Source organism: Myxocyprinus asiaticus, chromosome 24 (genome assembly GCF_019703515.2).
Source record: "Myxocyprinus asiaticus isolate MX2 ecotype Aquarium Trade chromosome 24, UBuf_Myxa_2, whole genome shotgun sequence".
In the NCBI taxonomy this organism is placed as follows: domain Eukaryota; kingdom Metazoa; phylum Chordata; class Actinopteri; order Cypriniformes; family Catostomidae; genus Myxocyprinus; species Myxocyprinus asiaticus.
In genome coordinates this window covers 34,528,370-34,552,703 of record NC_059367.1, presented here as the reverse complement: position 1 = coordinate 34,552,703, position 24,334 = coordinate 34,528,370, and the positions used below count along the sequence as shown (strand labels likewise).

The following is a 24,334-nucleotide window of genomic DNA, read 5'->3' as shown; positions in this document are numbered from 1 at the left end:
AGATCCTTAAAACAAGATAAAATTACTTGAAGAGCAGATTTGTGTCAGATAATAGCCTAAGACTTGTTTTCAGAGAATATTTTTTGAATTACGTTTATTTTTCTCACCACTTTGGCAAGTTGTGCTTTCTTGTTTAAAGCTTAAAACCTCTCTAAAGTTTGTCAAAATTAATGCTTAAAACAAAATTCATTCACACTAATATGCCAATGGGGTAAGAAAAATGCTTAATTCAAGAAATATTTGCTGCAAATCTGCAAGTTTTAATGTCATATGCAATAATAAAAATAAATAAAATAAAATAAAAATAAATAAATAAATAAGAAAATCAGTTTCTGCATTGCAATTGCACTGACAACATGCACTCATTGTTCCCTATCTGTCACTCACTCGACGTTGTGTCGATGTAGTGACACTAGGGGTCACTCTTGGGAACCCCAAACACCTCTGCTTTTTTTAAAAAAGACCATTGAGAATTGGCGAGTGGAATTTGCATGCCACTCCCCCGGACATTCGGGTATAAAAGGAGCTGGTATGCAACCACTCATTCAGATTTTCATTGTCGATATCTCTCCACTTCTGACAGCCACGATCACTGTCTTTCGTGTTTGGGCGCTGCCCATGCAGAGACATCGTTCGTGGATGGGTCTTGTCCTCACTGCGATAACATGACCATGGCAACGTTGCGGTCGCGGCTTGCATTCGTAAGAAAGCAAGCCACCCCAGCGGCTCCCCGCCTCGGCCCTTCTACCTATGGGTATGAGGCCGTGCCGGTTAGCACTGGGGGCGATTTGGGGACCTCAATGGGACCACCTCCGCTGGGTATGCCCCCACGGACCTCCCATTCCCCAGCATGATCGCTTGCTCCGGTCGGGTGCTCAGACGAGATCACCGGCTTGTCTCAAGGCGAGTTCGACATCTCGTTCAGAACCCGGGAAGAAGACGAGTTATCAAGCGCAGCATCGGAGAGCAAGCTCATCCAGTCGGACGCAGAGGATTCGGCTGGGCTTCCTCCTTCAGGAATGGTCGTCCAGTCCCAGGCCGACGCGGAAACGACGGACATGCTTTCCGGGCGGCCGCGAGCGTCGGGCTAGAGTGGAACCCTCTGCTCTCCCCTGAACCCTTGTGGCTCGACGATTGGTTCCTGGGCTTGGGGCGCCGCCCACGGCCACGCCCCGCCCCCATTCCTTTCTTCCCGGAAGTGCATAAGGAGCTGACAAGATCGTGGGAGGCACCTTTTACTGCCTGGTCCCAGTCTTTCAGCTCCCCCGCTCTCGTTACCCTTCCGCGGCGTCCGCTTCACCTCGGTGAAGGGCGAGAATGCCGCTACCTTGCGTGCGGAGATCACTACCCTTCTGCGCAAGGGCGCGATAGAGCCTGTCCCTCCAGCCAAGATGAAGAAAGGGTTCTACAGCCCTTACTTCATCGTACCGAAGAAAGGCGGTGGGTTGCGACCAATCCTGGACCTGCGAGTACTGAACCGGGCTTTGCACAGACTCCCGTTCAAGATGCTGATGCAAAAACGTATTCTAGTGAGCGTCCGGCATCAAGATTGGTTCACGGCGGTAGACTTGAAGAACGCGTACTTTCATGTCTCGGTCTTACCTCGACACAGACCCTTCCTGTGGTTTGGCTTCGAAGGCCAGGCATACCAGTACACGGTCCTCCCCTTCGGCCTGTCCCTATCCCTTCGTGTCTTCACGAAGTTCGCAGAGGCTGCCCTTGCCCCGCTAAGGGGAGTGAGTGTCCGCATCTTCAACTGTCTCGACGACTGGCTAATCCTAGCTCACTCTCGAGAGTTGCTGTGTGCACACAGGGACCTCGTGCTCCGGCACCTCAGCCGACTGGGGCTTCGGGTCAACTGGGAAAAGAGCAAGCTCTCCACAGTTCAGAGCATCTCTTTTCTCGGTCTGGAGTTGGACTCAGTCTCGATGACAGCGTGCCTCATGAACGAGCACGCACAGTCGGTGCTGAACTGTCTGAAGGTGTTCAGATGGAGAGCAGCGGTTCCACTGAAACTTTTTCAGAGGCTCCTGGGGCATATGGCATCCTCAGTGGCGGCCACACTGCTCGGGTTGATGCATATGAGACCGCTTCAGCACTGGCTTCAGACTCGAGTTCCAAGATGGGCATGGCGCCGCGGAACATATAGCGTGGCCATCACGCCGATCTGTCGCCACCTCTTCAGCCCGTGGTCTGACCTTGCATTTCTACGGGCAGGGGTTCCCCTAGAGCAGGTCTTCAGGCAGGTGCCTCCTAGACGGGCTGGGTCACCATATGCAACGGGCACACAGCCGCCGGCTCTTGGACTGGCCTGCGGCTGCATTGGCACATCAACTGCCTAGAGTTGTTGGGAGTACTGCTCGCCCTGCGGAGGTTTCAGCCGTTGATCCAGGGCAAGCATGTGTTGGTCCGGATGGACAACACAGCATCGGTAGCATACATCAACCGCCAAGGTGGTCTACACTCCCATTGCATGTCACAACTCGCCTGCCGTCTCCTCCTCTGGAGTCAGCAGCACCTCAAGTCACTACGAGCCACTCATATCCCGGGTGACCTCAACAACTTAGTGGATGAGCTGTCACGTCAGGTTACCCTCGGGAGAGTGGAGACTCCACCCTCAGGTGGTCCAGCTGATTTGGAGTCGATTCGGTCGAGCACAGGTGGGCCTGTTTGCTTCCCGGGAATCCTCCCACTGCCCGCTCTGGTACGCCCTGACCGAGGCACCCCTCGGTATAGATGCGCTGGCACATAGCTGGCCCCCTGGACTACGCAAATATGCGTTTCCCCCAGTGAGCCTACGTGCACAGACCCTGTGCAAGGTCAGGGAGGATGAGGAGCAGGTCATCCTAGTAGCACCCTACTGGCCCACCCAGACATGGTTCTCTGATCTCACGCTCCTTGCGATGCAGTAGATGGTAAGTATTTGGGGAAGCACGACTTGATCATCAGGTTCCTGAGAGGTGCTAGGAGGTTGAATCCCTCCAGACCGTGCCTCGTCCCCTTATGGGACCTCTCCGTAGTCCTTCGGGGTCTACAGGGAGCTCACTTTGAACCCTTGGAGTCAGCTGAGCTTAAGGCACTCTCTTTGAAGACTGCCCTCCTGACTGTGCTCACTTCCAGCAAAAGGGTAGGGGACCTGCAGGCGTTCTCTGTCAGCGAATCGTGCCTGGAGTTCAGTCCGGGTTACTCTCACGTGATCCTGAGACCCCGACCGGGCTATGTCACCAAGGTTCCCACGACTCCTTGTAGGGATCAGGTGGTGAACCTGCAAGCGCTGCCCCAGGAAGAGGCAGACCCAGCCTTGGTGTTGCTGTGTCCGGTGCGAGCTTTACGCATCTATTTGGATAGCACGCAGAGCCTTAGAAGCTCCGAGCAGCTCTTTGTTTGCTTTGGTGGACAGCGGAAAGGAAGCACTGTCTCCAAACAGAAGATCGCCCACTAGGTTATTGACACCATCACGATGGCATATCAGGCTCAGGACGTGCCACCCCCTGCGGGGTTATGAGCCCATTCCACCAGGAGTGTGGCGGCCTCCTGGGCCCTGGCCAGTGGCGCCTCTTTGGCAGACATCTGCAGAGCAGCGGGCTGGGCAACACCCAACACCTTTGCGAGGTTCTACAATCTCCGGGTTGAGCCGGTCTCATCCCGTGTATTGGCAGGCACGAGCAGGTAAGTTCCGGGACAACTGGCCGTGTGTACCACTTGCGCATAGCGCCTTTCCCTTCCCTTGAGGGAAGACGTGCGCTCTTGACTCCCAGTTGTGTTCACAGACTGTGATCCCTGGATGACTTTCCTCCTTAGCCCTCTGGCAGCTGAGTTTGTGGAGAAACTCGCCTACCAGCCCAGTACGTGCGCTAATGAGCCCCTATACTGAGGTAGGTGCTCCACATGTGCTGGTTCCCCGAAGGCGACCCCATGTGATATCTTCCGCAAAATTGTTTCCCTGACGGCAAACTGCATCTTCCTTGGGCAGAGGCCTCTCTGCCCCCGGTCGCCATTCTTTGTAGAAACACCTCCCCCTTTGGGTAGGACCTACCATGGGACCTCTCCACATGACATACTTTCGACAAGACTCAGTAAGACCATGTGACGTATTCCACTCATAATACTCCCCCCCCCTTTTTGGGCAGGGTGTGGTCTCCACAGTGTCTTCCCCTTGCGAGGGACACCCCCCGACGCAGACATTTATGGCTCCCAGTCAGTTAACAAATTCCACTCTTTTTGGGGAGAAAAGAGAGGGAAAAGAGGCCTCGGCTGGGCTAGCCTGTCCCTATAGTTGGGCAGTCGACTTGTTCCTGATGGACCGTTCGACGCTCATAAGAGCGTTGGGGGAGGTTACGTGACGGCCTGGTGCACTGGCTACGAGGCACACAGCAGTCTGCCCGTCACACACCGCCAGTTCACACAACACAGTTCAGCTAGTTGTGGCGTTTTGTATAGGGACCCCTAGTGTCACTACATCGACATAACGTCGAGTGAGTGACAGATAGGGAACATCCTGGTTACTTTTGTAACCTCCGTTCCATGATGGAGGGAACGAGACATTGTGTCCCTCTTGCCACAACGCTGAACTACCCGCTGAAATGGCCGGGACCTGGTCTCGGCTCCTCAGCACAAAACCTGAATGAGTGGTTGCATACCAGCTCCTTTTATACCCATATGTCAGGGGGAGTGGAATGCAAATTCCACTCGCCAGTTCTCATTGTCCTTTGTTTGGGGCTCCCAAGAGTGACCCCTAGTGTCACTATATCGACACAACGTCTTGTTCCCTCCATCAGGGAACGGAGGTTACGAAAGTAACCAGGACGTTAACAGTAATATTAATGTAGTTTGACCTGACCAAAGACATACCGTCTTATGTCTTGAAATATAAGCTTGTCTATTGTTTTTATATTAGATGCAGATCATTTGTCACAGAAAATCCTTTATTTCAGATGGGGCCGGCATGAATGGGTCTGACCCCAGCAAGACAGACACTCTCAACTCAACAGGTTCTGCAGGGCAAAGGAGAGCTGGAGGAGCCAAGAAGCACACACAAGCAAACAAGTCGGCCCTGCGTGCACCCAGAGCTCTCTGCTGCCTCACTCTCAGCAACCCTATACGAATGGCTGCACTGGCGCTAGTGGAGTGGAAATATCCTTTTCACCAATGTGTTTGTGTGTGTGTGCCTTGTGCATTCATTTTTATTCTCTAAACTGTTTGATCCTTGACCTTAGACCTTCAAGCCCTTTGATATATTTATTTTGCTGGCCATCTTTGCAAATTGTGTTGCCCTTGGTGTGTCTAAACCATTTCCTGAAGATGACTCCAATGCCACCAACCACAATTTGGTGAGTTTACTATGTCAGCATGACTATGTTCTTTAAATCTGTCCCAGTAAGTAAAGAATTAACCTTAACTAAATACCACACAAACTACACAATGAACACTGCATGGACAAAAGTATGTTGTTGAACATTTCATTTCACAGCCATTAATTGGGAGTTGGTCTTCTCTAATAGATTTCACTCTTCATGTTCAGCTTTCCACTATGTTAGAACATGGTTGCACCCATTCAGGCACAAGAACATGAGTGAGTTCAGGTACTGATGTTGGGTTATGTGGTTTGGCTTGCCATTCCAATTCATGTCAAAGGTTTGAAATAGGTTCAGGTCTGGGCTTTGTATAAGTTCAAGTTCTTACACACCAGACTCAGTAAATAATTTCTTACTGGACCTTGATTTGTTTACATGGTCATGCTGGAAGAGCCCTCCCCAAACTTTTGCCACAAAGTGTGATGTAAATGATTCTCTAGAATGTCTGATTAAGGTGCTAGCATTTAATTGAATACAGTGCCCTCCATAAGTAACTGGACAGTGAGACACTTTTCATAATTTTGGCTCTGTACACCACCATAATGGATTTGAAATGAAGCAATCAATATGATTGAAGTGCAGACTGTCAGCTTTAATTTGAAGGTATTTACATCCAAATTGGGTAAACGGTTTAGGAATTACAGCATGTTTTACATATATACCCCCCCCCCCCATTTTGAGGGGCTCAAAAGTAATTGGACAAACATAATCATAAATAAAATGATAATTCTTAATACTTGGTTGAAAATTCTTTGCAGTGAATGACTGTCTGATGTCTGGAAACCATCCCTAGTGATGCTTTGCTAGGCCTTTACTGCCTTAAAGGTGCACTCAGTAATTTTTTACTCATTAAAAAAGTTTAACTCCTAAAGACATGAATTGTCATTTTGCAGTATATGTAGTAAATCATGACCACTCACATTAAAATGAAGACTACAGTCATATCAGTAACCTTATAAAAGTGGTTTTATTCTACATGGAGAGGGTCCGCACATGGAGAATGCCATGTTAAAATCACATGACCAGCCGAATACTACTCGCTTAATCTCAGTAACCACCCTGTTATTTGACACTTTCACTCATTAATCATGGCTGACCTGAAACTGAAAACTATTGATTTTAAATGATGCTGCATCCAAGTCGCTAGGTGTCAGTGTAAGTTCAAGATGACACAAAGACAAAAGAGTACACCTTTAATTTGATTCTTGTTTGTGAGTCTTTCTGGTTTCAGTTTTATCTCCAGCAAGTGAAATGCATGTTCATTTGGGTTGAGGTCAGGTGACTTGAAAAGCTTGAAAAGCTCTATGGTTGCTTTATCAGTATGTTTTGGGTCACTGTCCATCAGTACTGTGAAGCGCCATCCTCTTAGTTTTGCAGGATTTGACTGAATCTGAGCAAATAGTATAGCCCTAAACATTTCAGAATTCATCTTGCTGCTTCTGTCAGCAGTCATATCATCAACAAACACTAGTGACCTATTTCCATTGGCAGCCATAGATGCCCTTGCCATAACACTGCCTTCACCATGTTCCACAGGTGAATGTTTCAATCATGAGCCGTTCCTTCCCTTCATTCTCTTGTCTTCCTACAATTCTGGTACAGGTTAATCTGGCCTTCCTATTCTTGAGGCTTATTAGTGATTTGCACCTTGTGGTAAACCCTCTGTATTTACTTTCATGATGTCTTCTCTTGATTTTAAGCTTTGACAATGATACGCCTTCCTCCTTGAGAGTGTTCTTGACTTGGAAAGGATTTTGTGATCCTCCACCACCATTGGCTTCTGTGATCGTCCTGGCCTTTAGGTGTTGCTGAGCTCACCAGTGTGTTCCCTCTTTTGATAATAATGTACCAAATTGGTAATCTGGCAACTCTTAAGGTTTCTGCTATCTCTCTGATGTATTTTATTTATTTTTTCAGCCTACTGATGGCCAGCTTTACTTGCATTGACAGCTCTTTGGACCTCATATTGAGAGTTTACAGCAACAGCATCCGAATGCAAATTCCACATTTAGAATCAGCTCCAGCTTTTAACTGCTTTGTTTTTAACAAAATAACCTGGGAACAACCACCCCTGGCTATAAAACAGCTTCTCAGTTGAGTGTCCAATTACTTTTGAGCCCCTGAAAATGAGGGGTCTACTGTATGTATAAAAAAATGCTGTAATTCCTAAACCGTTTGCCTAATTTGGATGTACACTCATTTAGCACTTTATTAAGAACACTATGGTCCTAATAAAGTGCCCGACATGGTCTTCTGCTGTTGTAGCCGTTGTAGTTTTCGACATGTTGTGCATTCTGAGATGCTATTCTTTTCATTACAATTGTACAAAGTGGTTATCTGAGTTACCATAGCCTTTCTGTCAGCTCAAACCAGTCTGGCCATTCTCCGTTTCTGTCCACAGGACTACCGCTCACTGGATGTTTTTGTTTTTGGCACCATTCTGAGTAAACTCTAGAGACTGTTGTGCGTGAAAATCCCAGGAGATCAGCAGTTACAGAAATACTCAAACCAGCCCGTTTGGCACCAACAATCATGCCACGGTCGAAATCACTGAGATCACATTTTTCCCCATTCTGATGGTTGATGTGAAAATTAACTGAAGCTCCTGACCCATATCTGTATGATTTTGTGCATTGCACTGCTGCCACATGATTAGTGAATTAGATAATTGCATGAATAAGTAGGTGTAAAGGTGTTCCTAATAAAGTGCTCAGTGAGTGTAAATCCATTCAAATTAAAGGCATCAGTCACATATCGGTTGCTTCACTTCAAATCCATTGTGGTGGTGTACAGAACCAAAATTATGAAAATCAGCCGTAGCTTACTTGGGCAACTCTGTATAACTTTTGTTTAATCAGAACGCACCAGATTGTCTGATCACACCATTCATTAGCCCCTAGAAAGAGCAAGAAAAGATTTAGCTACAAGCTTGTCTATGGCCATGCATTCATGTAATGAGCAATAAATAGATTGAAAGCTCAATGGCAATATTTGGATATTTGATGTGTCATGAAACTTAGAGATTCGTGTGTCAGGCTAGTCGAGATGCAAAGACAGAGCAAAGTTTTGATAGCACTACAGAGCCACAGTGTTTAATTTTTTTTCTTTTTTGTGGGGGTCATTTTTTGGACGAAATTTTTATTTTGTAATAGTTATGAATTTTAACCCATAGGAATCACCAGGTCTGTCATTAGAAACAGCGATCGCTAATGAGGGGGCCCCGCCCAGGCTAGGGACGGTCCTGGAAATCACTCACATATCAAAATAATCCTCAGATTTTTTAAAAAATGATCTGTTTGTGAAACTGAGGTTATCCAATAAAAGGAAGGTTATACAGTTCTTCAGAGCTCCTAGTGTTCAGTGCAGTGCTGTAATTGCATTAGGCTTGCAGTTTGACTGACAGCTGTGAATGCCAAACTGGATAAGAGTATTTACCATCTGTTCTGTCACTATAGCAACTCTCTCATTGCCTGCACAGGACACACGACCTACCTAATCAGATATTTTACACTGTAGATATTATTAATTGCAACAAACCACCAATAATGCTTCATTATGTGTTAGATTCTCCCCTTTGTGCCTTGCTGTTTATTTTGTCTGCCTTTCTCTTTCAACACTTGCAATACAATTTATAATTCTTTATCACTACGCTTGCAGTATAATCACAATATAAATACTTGCAGCTTCATTTTGCTTGCTACATACTGTCATTCCCAGCTCAAGTTAGTCATGGCTTCTTACTGGCGTCCGTTGAGTGTTTAGTGTACGGAGCATTAGTCTGTATTAATGTGCAGGTTTCCAGAACACCTGCAGGCTGTAGCTTTAGCCTCTTACTAAGTGGGTCAAGAGGGCAGGAAGCTAATTAGCTCAGCATGTGTGTTAGAAGGGAAAGCAGGTGAAAGGGAGAGTGCATGTGCATATGTGTGTACACAGGGTCAGATTTGTCCCCAGAAGTTAGCTAAATCTGACAAAATCTTCCTTTGGGAACATACTCATTTGCAAAAATCACTAATATCTAACTTAAATAATGTTTTTCTTTATTCTAAAATGCAAACACTTTTCTTTAAGGGGTAGGGTTAGAGTTAGTCTAGAGTTAGTCTGTTTATAATAAGGTGGATATAAAGGGATAAAGGGATTGTTTACCACCCCAAAAAAATTCTTCATTTACTTACCCTCATGCCATACCAGATGTGTGCAGTATGACTTCTGCAGAACACAAATGAAGATTTGTAGAAGATTATTCCACATAATGCAAGTGGAGGCCAGATCTTTAAAGCTCCAAAAAGCAGATAAAGTCAGAATAAACATAATCCATCAGACTCCTGTGGTTTAATCAATCTCTTCTGAAGCGATCCAGTTGTTTTGGGTGAGAACAGACCAAAATATAACTCCTTTTCACTGTACATTATGACAGCAGTATCCTTGGCGATCATGATTTCAAGCTCGATTACACCTCCTATAGTGCCATCTAGTGTTCTGCACAGGCGTCAAGCAGTAGGAAATGTAATTGAGCTTGAAACCATGATTGTGCCTATAGAGACTGCTATGACAAGATGTACTGTAGTTACAGTTAAATTAAAAAGTTGTTACTATATAGTTTGGTCTGTTCTCACCTAAAATCAATTAGATCACTTCAGAAGACATTGATTATACCATTGGAGTCTTATGGATCATGTTTATGCTGACATTATCTCATTTTTAGAGCTTCAAAGTTCTGGTCACCATTCACTTGCATTGTATGGACCCACAGAGCTGAGATATTGTTCTAAAAATCTTCACTTGTGTTCTGCAGAAGAAAGAAAGTCATACACATCTTAGATGGCATGATAGTGAGTAAATGATGAGAGAATTTTAATATTTGGGTGAACTTTCTTTAAGGCCCCATGTGATCCAATACCAGGGTTGTATTCTCACAGTATCTAGTTTTGGCCTGTCAAATACTTTTCAAACCTTTTAATGACTTCAAATATGTTTACTAACATGCCCTCTTTTCCCCTCTTCTGTCACCCTTTTAATTACTACCTAAATTATTTCTAGGAACAAGTGGAGTATGTGTTTCTGGTCATTTTCACCATTGAAACATTCACAAAGATTCTAGCGTACGGTCTGGTCATGCACCCCAGTGCCTACATCCGAAGTGGCTGGAACTTGCTGGATTTCATCATTGTCATTGTCGGGTTAGTTAGAAGTTGAATCCTGGAACTACATCTGCTTTTAATTACCCTTGCTGTATTTCACGTTGTATTTAAATGGTTTAATTAAGACAAAACGTTAAGCTAGATAAAGTGTACCTTGCTTTTAAAAATAAAAATCACAATACAGTTGGGTCCAAAAGTCTGAGACCACATTGAAATTCTAGTTTTTTTATTTTATTTAAACCTGGAAATAAACAAATTTCTAGGATTCAGAAAAATGTCCAACAATCAAATCTTTGATGTTAAATGAAGAGGAAGATTCTGCGCTAGGTTTTTAGGTCACTTGTCAAATCTAAGCAAATTTGTAACATTGATCATGTTAATTTCTTTTTACAAAATGTCAAATTTGTATGTGTGTGTGTGTGTGTGTGTGTGTTGTTTGCAGTCTTTTCAGTGTAATAGCTGAAATGGGAGAACACAAACCAGGAGAGTCCCATCATGCAGCAGGTAAACCTGGTGGTTTGGATGTCAAAGCCCTGAGAGCTTTCAGAGTACTGCGACCCCTTCGCCTAGTGTCCGGTGTGCCAAGTAAGTTTGTGTGTGTTCTTGTTGTACCCCTAAATGTGTGTATTCAGGGCTCAACGGTCAGAATTTCTTTTTGCTGGCATGGTCAGGCCAGTAGTTCAGATTTGAACTTGCCCTGCCAACATTTTCACTGACCCCATCACATTTTTTTTTTTTTTTTGCATGTTTATGTGTCAGAAACTATATATATATATATATATATATATATATATATATATATATATATATATATATATATATATATATAAGTACCAATTTTTTTCCATAAGAACAAAATCTGTACATTATTCCAAACTTTTGGCCGCCAGTGTGTATACATGTATGTATGTATACACACTGGCGGCCAAAAGTTTGGAATAATGTAATCTCGTGTTACGCGAGACGAGGTGTAAAGGAAGGCTTTCTTGGAAGAACCACATTTTCATAAGAAAGGAAGATGATTTTCCAGGGCTTTACGCAGATGATATTTTATTATTCTTCTCTGACCCCACTAGATCTATGCCTTTCCTTCACAGAATTATTAATTACTTTTCTAAGTGCTCAGGATACAGAGTGAATTGGTCTAAATCCGAAGCTTTGACTCTGACAGCGTACTGCCCAGTAACGGCTTTTCAGCTGGGCGCCTTCCAGTGGCCCAAACAGGGCATTAAGTATTTTGGCATTTTATTCCCAGAAAATTTTTGTGATTTAGTTAAGAGTTAATTTTGACCCCTTAATAAAAAGTTTTTCGAGCAATATGAGCAGGTGGGCTTCATTACATTTATCTATGATTGGGAAGGTTAATGTTAATAAAATGAATTGTATTCCAAAATTCAACTACCTGCTACAATCTCTCCCTGTAGATGTCCCCCTCTCTTATTTCAAGCAATTTGATAGCGTAGTGAAGTCCTTCATTTGGAATGGTAAGTGTCCTAGATTGACAAATGTGGGCTAGGCCTACCCAAGATTTTATTTTATTATTATGCATTCGATCTCAGACATTTGGCTTCATTGGTCACTTCCACCTGAGAGAGCCCCTCCCTGGTTTTGTATTGAACAGAAAGTTCTTGCCCATCTTTCGCCATTGCAAAGTCTTCCTATTAAACTAACCAGAGAAGTTAAGTTACACCCTGTTATCTCGCATTTGCATGCAGTATGGACAAAAGTGTCCAGAGTGTTTAATTCGGACATTTATTTAAATGTTGCCTCGAGCATTTGGCTGAACCCCAAATTATGTATTAATAAGTCCCCTTTCTGCTGGACAGATTGGATTGTGAGGGAGGTTAATACACTCGAGAGTGGAGTGTTGAGATCCTTTGAAAATATGGTTCAACATTTAGGATTCCCTGATCTCAGTTCTTTAGGTATTTTCAGCTGCGCCACCTGCGCTGTACTATTTTTGGGAGTAGTATACACCCCCCTAAAGTGGCAGATACTCTGGAAGTGGTGATTACTGCTTTTGGAAAAGGTCATGAGGCATCAGTGTATTACTCCCTGTTAATTCAAAGTCTGGGGGACAGAGCTTCAACTTCTCTCAAGAGATTATGGGAGAAAGATTTCAACTTGGTATTGGAGGAGGGAGTGTGGAATTGGATTCTAAAAAATGTCAAGTCTACATCTAGAGATGCAAGAGTGTGCCTTATGCAATTTAAGATTTTACATCAATTCTATTGGACCCCCTCTAGCTTGGTCTTAAAGACACGCCCACCTGCTGGCAATGCCAATCAGAAGACGGGAACACAACCCATGTTTTTTGGTGGCGTGTTAAAATCCAAGAATTTTGGTTGAGGGCTCAGAACTTCATGTGTGACGTATTGGACACTCAATTTTCATTTTGCCACAGACTCTGTATATTGGGGCGGTCATTATTATAGGGGATAGACATTTAAAAATGTTGGTCCCAGCCGGAGATATGATCGGCAGACGGATCATTGTCAGGGGTTGGAAGTCGGCTGGAGCACCCTCATTTGAGGAGTGGTGCAAAAAGATGGACAGGATGGCGACATTCGAGGAGGTGATTTATAGAAGGCTGGGAAAATGGGATTTGTTTAACAGGAAGTGGGGTAGATATTTGGCTTTTTTTGGAGAGGGATTTGTAGTTTTAATGTGTATGTGCATTCTTATCGTTTTTGGAAAGTATACTTTTTTTAATGTTTTTATTTATTTATTTATGACCACTGTAGTGCGTGTTTGTGTCGTGTGGGGTGGGGGGTGGGGGGGAATGTTCGGGGGGAGGGGCTTAATGTATATAATTTGATTCCATATTTTATGTTGTTTATTTATTTTATGAATGTTAATAACAAAAACAATCATGCCACGGTTGAAATCACTGAGATCACATTTTTTCCCCCATTCTGATGGTTGAAGTGAACATCAACTGAAGCTCCTGACCCGTATCTGCATGATTTTATACTAATCATTACACTGCTGCAACATGATTGGCTGATTAGATAATAGCATGAATAAGTAGATGTACAGGGTGTTCCTAATACAATTATACATCAGCAGTGTCTTGGCCGGTGAGTGTATATACAGTATGTATATATTGTGTGTGTATATATATATATATATATATATATATATATATATATATATATATATATATATATATATATATATTTATTTATATAATTTCACTAAGTATTTTATTGATAAAAAGCAGTTGCCTGATGGGGCAAGTGACCGGTCTTTCAACTGGCCTGAAACACTCTCACCGTGCCAGCGGACCATCTTTAAATATTAGTCAAATTTATTATCGGTCTATCTCTATTCCTGACCTAGTCCAATTTCAGTGTATACTTACGTAGGGGAATAAAGTGTGATTGAGGTTGTAATGCATGCAGGTCTGCAGATTGTGTTGAACTCCATCATGAAGGCAATGGTGCCTCTGCTTCACATCGGTCTGCTGGTCATGTTTGTCATCATCATTTACGCTATTATTGGACTGGAGCTCTTTATTGGAAGGATGCACAAGACCTGCTTTTATGTAGGCACAGGTCAGAAACACAAACATGTTTACATTAACAATGCTTAACATTGCTTTTCTCTCAGTTTACCACTTTGTCCTAACCAACCTCGACAAGCTACAAAAAAATGTGTTGGTTGCTTTGCTTATATTTTCTCAGCATTGCGCTGGGTAGCTCCACCCACAGTTAAATGTCATTGGTTAAAGTTATAGTTTAGAAGTTTTAATTTAGTTTTTATTTCAATTTTATTTTAAATTTGTCCATTCAATTTAGTTTAGTTTTCATCAGTTTTTACTCTTTGGCTTAGTTTTTGTTTAGTTTATTTTCAGGGTTTTCTAGTTTCAGTTTTTGTTTTCATTTTATTTTTAGTATTATGGGGCTGCCAAATTTAATGCATTAACTGATATCTTGGTTTTTTTTTTTTTTTTACAATGTTATACTTCTCTTAGTCTTCTATTGTTATTACTGGCATTTTCATGTTAATGAAAGGTTTCAAATTTTATAATATACTGTGCATCAAATTTTTTTTTAATCATGTCATATTTATTTATTTTTTTAGTCCCGAAATTGTAATTCAGTTTAGTTTTTCAAAATTTAGTTTTTAATTTTTATTTCAGGTAACAAAAACATTTTCATTTTTTATACAATAATAGCAGTCCAAAATCCCATTCCACATACCGTAGCTGTACTTTATACATCCAATATGTTTTGATTAACTGTTATTGTGCCACGTTGCTCTGCATTTCAAAATCAGTGTTTGTAGACAAATCTGGTTAGAATACGGTGTTATGCATTGCCATTCCAGCACTTCACTACCTCAGTTTTTATTGGTTATAGTTGATTTGTCAAATTTTTTGTAGTATTATATCTTCTGAATTGTGTTTGTTTTTCATACGTGAAGAACTAATGGTGGATGATGACCCGACGCCATGTGCATTTGCGGGAAACGGGCGTTTCTGTGATGGGAATAACACAGAGTGCCGGGGAGGATGGGAAGGGCCCAATGGAGGCATCACCAACTTTGACAACATCTTCTTCGCCATGCTCACTGTGTTCCAGTGCATTACTATGGAGGGCTGGACAGATGTGCTCTACTGGGTACGGGGTTTCCCTCATCTCTCTCACACTTTCCCTTCATTTTTTTCTCGTGCAGAACATCTATGCAACCCAGCATATGCAAAGTTGACAACTTATGAGCCACAGCCACAGGTGGTGTGACAGTATCTGACTTGAACCTTTTTCTCTCTTCTGCCATGCTTTCAGATGAATGATTCCATTGGATTTGAGCTGCCGTGGATTTATTTTGTGTCTCTGGTCATTTTTGGGTCCTTTTTTGTCCTCAATCTTGTGTTGGGTGTGTTAAGCGGGTGAGTGACTCAAAACTCATAATGATCTAGCCCCTAACCCTAATAATCCTTTTGAACTCATTCTGTATACAGTGGGGTCCAAAAGTCTGTGACCACTAATGAAAATACTTCTTTTAACATTTTTCTATGTAGTTTTTTTTTCTCTCTGTAATATAGTTCACCCAAAATGAAAATTCATAATTTACTCATCCTTGCGTTTTTCCAAACCCGTATGACTTTCTTTCTTTTCCAGAACACAAAATTAGATATATTAATGAATATTCCGGTCCATCTTTTCGATACAATGGCAGTTGATAGTGACTTACTTAACAGCTTTAAAAAGGACCCAAAAATATGATAAAAATAGTCCATACGATTTATGCGTCATATTCCAAGGCTTTTTAACATCAAGCAATGCAAGTTCTTGCATGAACACATGAGCCACTGTGAATGAGCTTCTCTCATAGCACTCATGGATGAGCAATGGATGTCAAGATCTTCACTGAAAAATTACTTGTATTGAGGGCCCAAGCACTGAAAGTGCGGAGACCCTATTGTTCTTCTAAGGATTATTCTTCTTCTTTTTTTAAGGTTTTCGGTACTTTTGGGGTACTGCCATTATTTTGAACGGTGTCGCCATAGCGAAGCAATACATTTATGGCGAGAAATGGAAAACAGGGTGTGCCTAATGCATTGTGTGATTTTGATGAAAATTCAGCTGTATGTTTGGTAATGAGGGCTGATCACATTGATGCAGCTATTATGGGTCACGGTCATAGCACCACCGTCTGGCAGCAGGAAGTATGGCACTTTTAACAGACTTTGAAATAGCCCTTTTGTTTTTACATGAATTGCTTCAAAATTCTTTAGAATAATGTCAAGACACTGCTGATGTATAATTGTAAAGGAATATTTGATATCTTAAATACTGTTGCCATGGCAATGCATTAATTATTATTATTCCTTTCTTCCTATATTTGGGTGTTTTTGAGGCACTTGGCATGCTTAAAATGTCATTAAATTTTGCACACACATCAGAGTCATTGGCCATTAGGTCTGGGAAAAGTTCATGCATGGGTGTGTAGGGGGTGCTCTGTAGCGCCCCCTTTAAAATGGGTGTGTAAAACAGCCTCTGTAGCACACCCTTTTTCACCTACAGTCACCAAAATCGGTACATATATAGTTCTCATCAAGCCGGACAACTTTCATAATTATAGTCATTACGTCCGCCCAACAGGAAGTTGGCCATTTTTGATTTTTGTATATTGCAGTCTCTGAACTTTTAAATATTCCTTCTAGGTGATTCACGAGACTGTCACCACATTATGCCAAGACACTGAAGATGCTAAATTGCTAACAGATTTTGATATATCGAATGGTGTTGCCATGGCAAGGCATTAAGTTAATGGCGAAAAATTGGAAACAGGAAGTGTCTCATATCTTCTGTGTGCAATGTGTGATTTAGATCAAACTGAGATGTATGTTTAGTCTTGGGGGCTAATCACATGGATTTGACTATTTTGGGTCACGGTCATAGTGCCACCACCCTGCAGCAGGAAGTGTGGCTCTTACAACAGACTTTAAAGTAGTCCTCTTTTATTTACTCAAATTGCTTCAAAATTGTTTCGAATAATATCAAATGCCAAATGCATGTTTCCACCTTGCATTGTTTTCCGAAAGCCATCAGGTCGTAATAGACCAGTTGTGCTTGGGCCTTATATTTCAGCTATATTTCAGGTTGTTTCTCACCAAAACCAATTGTATGCCTTCAGAAGACTTGGAATGTAATGCACAAGTTGCATGGACTACTTTTATGATACATGTGGGTCCTTTTTCAAGCTTTGAAGTGAGTCACTATCAGCTGTCATAGTATTAAAAATATAATTAAAACATCTCGTTTTGTGTTCCGCATTTTCATTTTGGTGTGAACTATTTTTTAAAATACTAAGTTTTATTACAAATTATATTAGCAGCATGTAAATTTGAGAGTTGATTTGAAAAAATGTATATTAATTTCAGAATTGGCTTTATAAACCCTAAATTGTTATTCTGTAAATTTCATTGTGTGTGTGTGTGTGTTGTGCACATCACAGTGAGTTCTCTAAAGAGAGAGAGAAAGCGGTGTGTCGTGGTGAGCTGCAGAAGGCCCAGGAGAAACAGCAGATGGAGGAGGATATGATCGGATACATGGACTGGCTTATTGAAGCAGAAGACATGGACGAGGATGGGAATAAACGTAATATACACTTTATTACAAACGTACAAACAATCAAGGATAAACTTAATGTTTGTAGCCAACTGCGCACATTTGTGTTTGTATGTTTTATTTTAAATTGTTTTAAATGCAGGTGCTGTTGTTGCCAAGAAAAAGATGATGAAGAAATATGGCTGGTACAAACACAGTGAAGATGGAGGTATTGGTCAATTTCAGTCAGATTTTCATTTGCATTGCGTTTGTATTGACACCTCTTTTGTTTGTTGTTGTCCTAAATTTGTAAGCATGTAATTCTAGTTCTGTTCACTCTATCTCCCTCCAAAAAAGTCTTATTTTATTCCACTAGATAGCAGCAAGTACTACAAGAAAGAATTTTACTTCTGTCACCTTCTATCACAAAATGCCGATCTGAAATGTAGGTGGCACTGTAATGCATTTTAGCCCTCACGGATGTGCTCGTCCGACATTCAGTCTAATTTTCAGTCCATGCACCACCCTGATTGTTTATTCAAATATCTCGGCCTCTGAGTAGACTAAAAGCTGAGATCCTTCCCTTTGTGAGGATATAAAACATTGTATCATCAATAGTCAATAAAAAATTTTCCCGATGATTTGTTTAGCATGCTTTTCCTGCTGGAATGCATATTTTGTTCTGGACATCTAAGATATAACATTGGATTATTCACACAAGCAAGCTTACAGACAAGTAAAAAATTGCTATTTTTTTAGAAAGCTGCCTAAGGTAAAAGGAGATATAAAGTTTTTGTTTACTTGCGGCTTACAGCTGCATTGATCAGCTCCTAAAAGAGATGTTTGTGTTTGATGTCTTACAGAAATCATATTTCACTTTGTGATTCTTTTGTAAATCTATTTAACTGTGGTATTAGGGCAACACAATAAACTGTACAGATGCATTCCTGAGAATGAGAGCTTTCATTTGATATATGATTTGTCTATTTATGTGCTATTTGAAAGACTTTTATTTTCATATTAATATATCTACCACATTACCTCTAGGTGGCACTGATTTGCGATGCGGGTGATTTCAGGCCTTATTCACAAAAGTGATGGTTATCTATGAAAAGTTCAGATTCTAAGCTTTCAAACAATACCACATATGCCTGACTTATGTATCTGAAGACTTGAACATTTTAAGCGTAAACTTTTTTGCGACATAGCGCACCCTTTTGGACCCTCCGCCAGGTCCACAGAGCTGAAGAGGATAAACATTTTACTTTTTTTTAAGACTCTTTGGGTAAAGTTAATTTTTGTTTTTTTACAGAATCAGATTCAGACTCAGAGTTTGAAGCATTCTTGGATGATGACAACGGCTGCTGTGCTTCCATAATGTAAGGAGAACATACTGATGTTTCTAATAGAAGTATTCTGAATTTCAGCATTGATTAAATGTAAACTCTCTCATCCATTTTAGGGCACGGCTGATGGCTATAAGTTTCTGGTAAGTGTATATTTGTAGAATAACCTTAACCAGAACCTCATTTTTGTCTGAGTAGTGGCAGTTTTAAAACTTCAAGGATCCTTAAAGGGGCCATAAAAGACACACTTGTAGCATATTATTTTCCATTATATACAGTAAGTCCATTTATAATGTTAGGGATTATTATGAAGTTTCTAGTGACCATATTCCCCCTTTTCTCTGACCTTTAGTATTAAACAGGGCTGTTATTGCTACTGTGCCTTTAAGACTTCTATATGTAAATATAATATAATTGACAGTATATGTACACTACCATTCAAAAGTTTGGGGTCACTTGCCTGAAACGTTTATCTTAAAAATCCTTTTGATCTGAAGGTATATGCTTAAATTATTTAAATTAGTTTTGTAGACAAAAATATAATTGTGCCAACATATTAATATATTTAATTACAAAACTAAAATTTTTATAAAAATAAAAAAAAAGTTTTTGAAATGGATGACTTGGACAGAATAATAAAGAAAAGCAGCCAATAAGTGCCCAACATAGATGGGAACTCCTTCAATACTAAAAAGCATCCCAGGGTGATACCTCAAGAAGTTGGTTGAGAAAATGCCAAGAGTACATTTCTGCACAATCTAGGCAAAGGGTGATTACTTTGAAGATGCTAAAATATAACACAGTTTTGATTTATTTTGGATTTTTTTAATCACAACATAATTCCCATATTTCCATTTCTATTTTTCCATAGTTGTGATGACTTTACTATTATTCTCAAATGTGAAAAAAAATTAAAATAAAGAATGAGTAAGTGACCCTAAACTTTTGAACGGTAGTGTATATTTATATTTATTTACCACTGATTATATATCTTGTCTTTCTCAGTGAGCAGCTGTACCATTTGAATCTGGTCATTAGGAAGAACTGCCGTGTAGCCGTCAAATCCACCAATTTCTATTGGCTGGTGCTGCTGCTGGTGTTTCTCAACACTGCAGCCAGTGCCTCTGAACACTATGGCCAGCCCAAGTGGCTCACTGACATACAAGGTGTGTTTAACCAAAGTGAAGTATTATCAGATATTGCCTTCAAAGACATGCAATGACCCTGACCTAAATATGCTTTGTTTAACATCCAAGAACGAGCAAATAAGATCCTACTGGCTCTGTTCACACTGGAGATGCTGATGAAGATCTACAGCTTCGGGTTCCAGATCTACTTCATGGCACTCTTCAACCGTTTTGATTGCTTTGTGGTGTGTGGTGGTATTCTGGAGACGGTATTGGTGGAGCTAGAGTTTATCCCGCCCATCGGAATCTCTGTGTTGCGCTGTGTCCGTCTGCTCCGTATTTTCAAAGTTACACGGTGATTCTTCCCATTCATACCTGTTTCCAGCAGGTTATAACTCCTAGTTAAGCCTGTTAAAGTTAATGTGATTCATGAAATATTTTTAACACTGTGTTAATGCATTTTTTGAATTTGACTTATTGGATTTTATTATATTCTGTGTGACTTCTAAAAAATTACAATAGAATCTCAATAACTTCGAAACATAGATCACCCACAAACAAACACACTGTCATTTGAAAAAAATATTATTAGTAGGACATTGGAGTGCTGCATCAGCAGGTCAGCGGCAAAAACTTCTTTGTTAAATATGTAAGATGATGTCTTTAAAGTGTGGGAAAATTGTCATATTATTTCACTCTTGCACATTGCATTGATTTCAGTGAATTTCACATGCATTTTAATGCAGTTTGAGAAATATAGGCCTATTAAACAAGTCAAGTCATTTTATTTGTATAGTGCACTTTACAACACATCTTTTCAAAGCAGCTTTACAGAAAATCATGCTGTAACAGAAAATGAAGCTGTAATGTCTGTAATATATTAAAGTCCTCATGGTGTGGTTAAATTGAATAATGTGATAGATAATGCCTTAAATTATTTGTCTTTAGGCCTGCAGTGAGCAATCCAGTTCCCCTCTGGCTAAACAGCATGAATATAATGCCAATATTAGTTATCTATGTGTAGTACAAGTCAAGGTTTTAATTAGTAAACTGAGAAGGTGTTGGTGGGCAATATTTAAACTAAAAAATTTAGTTTAAACTGTAAGATTAATGACTAAGTGTCTTTGAAGTCCATCCTGAATGAATTGCAGAAGTGCACAACTGTCCTTCGTTATTTGGCTGATGAAGGATTTAGGTGGCATTATTTGTTGTCAATGTATTCCATTTATTGAAAGTGTAGTCCATCCCATGACCAAGATGATGCAAGTAGAGGTCAATGAGGTCCACCGCAATCTGGCTAGAAGCTTGTGGCAGTTCATTTCGGTGAAGTCTATCCTAGGTCTGAGGTTCAGGCAGTGGCTTGGCAGTAGTTCATCCTCTGGGATGTCCATTGTAGTAGACTGAAGTGATGCAGGCAGTGATCATCAAAGCGTCCCTTGCGTGTTTTGAGATCATAATGAACGTGATGGATTATAGCGTGATAGAAGTTAGCTTGTGGTTCTAGACCATTCAAAGCTTTGTAAGTAATTAACAGAATTTTAAAGTTAATATGAAATTTAACATGCAGCCAATGTAGCAATGATAAAATGGGGCTGATATGATCATATTTCTTGGTCCTAGAATGCACTTTAGCTGCTGCATTTTGAACCAACTGAAGCTTATTTACTGAACCTGCGGGACATCCTCCCAGTAATACAATAATCTAGTCTTGAGGTCATGAACACATTAATTCGTTTTTCGGCATCAGAAATAGAAAGCATGTGTCATAACTTAGCAATGTTTCTGAGGTGGAAGAATGCTGTTCTATTAATATTGGAAATGTGATTTTCTAAGAACATATTGCTATCAAGTATAACACCCAAGTTTCTTCATTGTAGAAGACGACGTAACAGTGCATCCATCAAGAGTCAAATTATATTCTAGCATCTCATTTTTAGAGTTTTTTTCCCCCAATAATTAATACCTCTGTTTCGTTAGAATTGAGTAGAAGGAAACTTCTAGCTATCCAATCTTTCATATCATTGATATACTCTGCTAACTTGGATAATTGGGAAATTTCGTTAGGTTTTGAGGAAATATAAAGTTGGGTATCACTGGTGTAATAGTGAAAAACTAATTCCAAGGTTCCTGATAATGTGGGGAAGCATATTTAAGGATAAAAGCAGAGGCCCTAAAACTAATCCCTGTGGCACCCCATAGTTAACTTTAGCTTAATCTGACAAAACCTCGTTTACACAGACAAAGTGGTAGCGGTCGGATAAATAGGACCTAAACCAAGCTAAATAGAGTAAATACATATTATTAACATGCATATTTTGTTGATTCTCTCTGTTAGACACTGGGCTGCACTCTCAGATCTGGTGGGCTCTTTGTTGAATTCTATGAAAGCCATTTGCTCCCTGTTGCTGCTACTCTTTCTCTTCCTCATCATCTTTGCTCTGCTGGGCATGCAGCTCTTTGGTGGAAAGTTCAATTTTGATGAGACCCAGATGAAAAGAAGCACCTTCGACACTTTTCCATCTGCCCTGCTCACCTGTTTCCAGGTATCTGCCTCTGTTGCAATTCTTTGATTGCTTTGATTTGGTAATGACTGGTAAAGACAAGTGCTGTCCATTATTTTCACTTGGCTAATACAGATTACTGTAATTTAATTTAATTTAATTTCAGTCATGAGAACTCATGACATTAAGAAGACTTGCTACTACTAGAACATACAGAGACATGCTGTGTTGAGCATGAAATTCATGCTGCTGCACAATTAGACATACATACAATCCCCTTGAAGCAAATTTAGACCAGTGTTGCTGGGGAGGAAGAGGGTTTCAGAGAGAAAACTCTTGTAGCATGCTGCTGTAAAACCAGCTTACCTGCAAACAACTGAGGTAATTTAAATGTTAGGAAAAGAGAGAGCATAAAAGTTGTTTGGCTAACAATGTAAAATGACCTAACATTTGCTCCATCTGTTCTTAAACAGTAGAGCAGAGCCTGTGCTGCACCTTCAGCATTTCATCAAAGACACTGCACAAACTGAAATCATACTAAATCATAGCTGATTTATACAAAATGTGAAATATTGAGTTATAATGTCATCATCAGTAGTATACTCATACTCCAAGGAAGTTAATTACTACTCAGGTGCTACATATGGGCATATACAGTATGAGAATGAGTGAGCATCTTGCATATGCATGTGTAGCCTATTTTACAGTTAGAAAAAGATTCAGAAGACAATCAGTTCACATCTATACAGCATGGGGAGGTATAGACTGTGAGCTTTTTCTTATGTAGATCCTAACTGGAGAGGACTGGAACTCTGTGATGTATGATGGCATCATGGCATATGGTGGACCGGTGTTTCCCAATATGATTGTCTGTATTTACTTTGTCATCCTTTTCGTCTGTGGTAACTGTATCCTTTCAATGAAAAAATAAGCATCAAGTGTCAATAAGTATCAAATAAGTACCAAATGGATACTTATGTACAGTATATAATAAGTTCTGTATTCACATATATTGTAAATTAACCTACACTGCCTTTCAAAAGTTTGGGGTCACTTACTCATTCTTTATTATTATTTTTTCTTCACATTTTAGAATAATAGTGAAGTCAACAAAACTATGGAATAACAGAAATGGAATTATGGGAATTATGTTGTGACTAACAAAATCCAAAATAAATCCAAAATACATAAAATTTTAGCATCTTCAAAGTGGCCACCCTTTGCTTGAATTTGCAGAAATGTACTCTTGGCATTTTCTCAACCAACTTCTTGATGTATCACCCTGGGATGCTTTTTAAACAGTATTGAAGGAGTTCCCATCTATGCTGGGCACTTATTGGCTGCTTTTCTTTATTATTTGGTCCAAGTCATCCAATTCAAAAACTTTTTTTTGGCACAAATATATTTTTGTCTACAAAACTAATTTAAAACATTTAAGCATATGCCTTCAGATCAAAAGGTTTTTAAGATCATGTGAAACATTTCAGTCAAGTGATCCCAAACTTTTGAACGGCAGTGTATGTATGATGCTCTCATATTTGGAGTTGCACCCTTGACTCATTTTGTCATCCAGACATCTTGCTTAATGTCTTCTTGGCTATCGCTGTCGACAACTTAGCCGGAGATGGAGGCAAAAAGAAAAAAGAGTAGGCATCATCTACAGTCACACACACAGAACAAAATCAAAAATGTGTATAGTTAAATTAAACTTTGCTTATAAGAAGTATTTTTGTAGTTTGATCGCTCTTCTTATGGGCCCACAAACAACAGTTTTTTTCTATCTAAACTATCTGTGCTCAGTGCTTTTTAG

At 40.6% G+C, this 24,334-nt stretch overlaps 1 protein-coding gene across 1 annotated transcript in view; it reads left to right on the top strand.

The window, feature by feature from the left end:
* The first annotated feature begins 4,942 nt into the window (after nt 1-4,942).
* Nucleotides 4,943-24,334, top strand: part of cacna1fa (calcium channel, voltage-dependent, L type, alpha 1F subunit a) — a 66,732-nt gene continuing 47,340 nt past the window's right edge. Inside the window, exons 1-16 of the mRNA XM_051653718.1 lie at nt 4,943-5,152; nt 5,226-5,330; nt 10,392-10,531; nt 10,935-11,077; nt 13,897-14,049; nt 14,921-15,117; nt 15,283-15,386; nt 17,459-17,601; nt 17,714-17,779; nt 18,863-18,929; nt 19,013-19,039; nt 19,902-20,062; nt 20,153-20,378; nt 22,359-22,566; nt 23,312-23,432; nt 24,098-24,170. Of these exons, the coding sequence (XP_051509678.1) occupies nt 4,946-5,152; nt 5,226-5,330; nt 10,392-10,531; nt 10,935-11,077; nt 13,897-14,049; nt 14,921-15,117; nt 15,283-15,386; nt 17,459-17,601; nt 17,714-17,779; nt 18,863-18,929; nt 19,013-19,039; nt 19,902-20,062; nt 20,153-20,378; nt 22,359-22,566; nt 23,312-23,432; nt 24,098-24,170 (2,141 nt within the window). The 5' untranslated portion in view covers nt 4,943-4,945. The remainder of the gene's footprint in view (nt 5,153-5,225; nt 5,331-10,391; nt 10,532-10,934; nt 11,078-13,896; nt 14,050-14,920; nt 15,118-15,282; nt 15,387-17,458; nt 17,602-17,713; nt 17,780-18,862; nt 18,930-19,012; nt 19,040-19,901; nt 20,063-20,152; nt 20,379-22,358; nt 22,567-23,311; nt 23,433-24,097; nt 24,171-24,334) is intronic.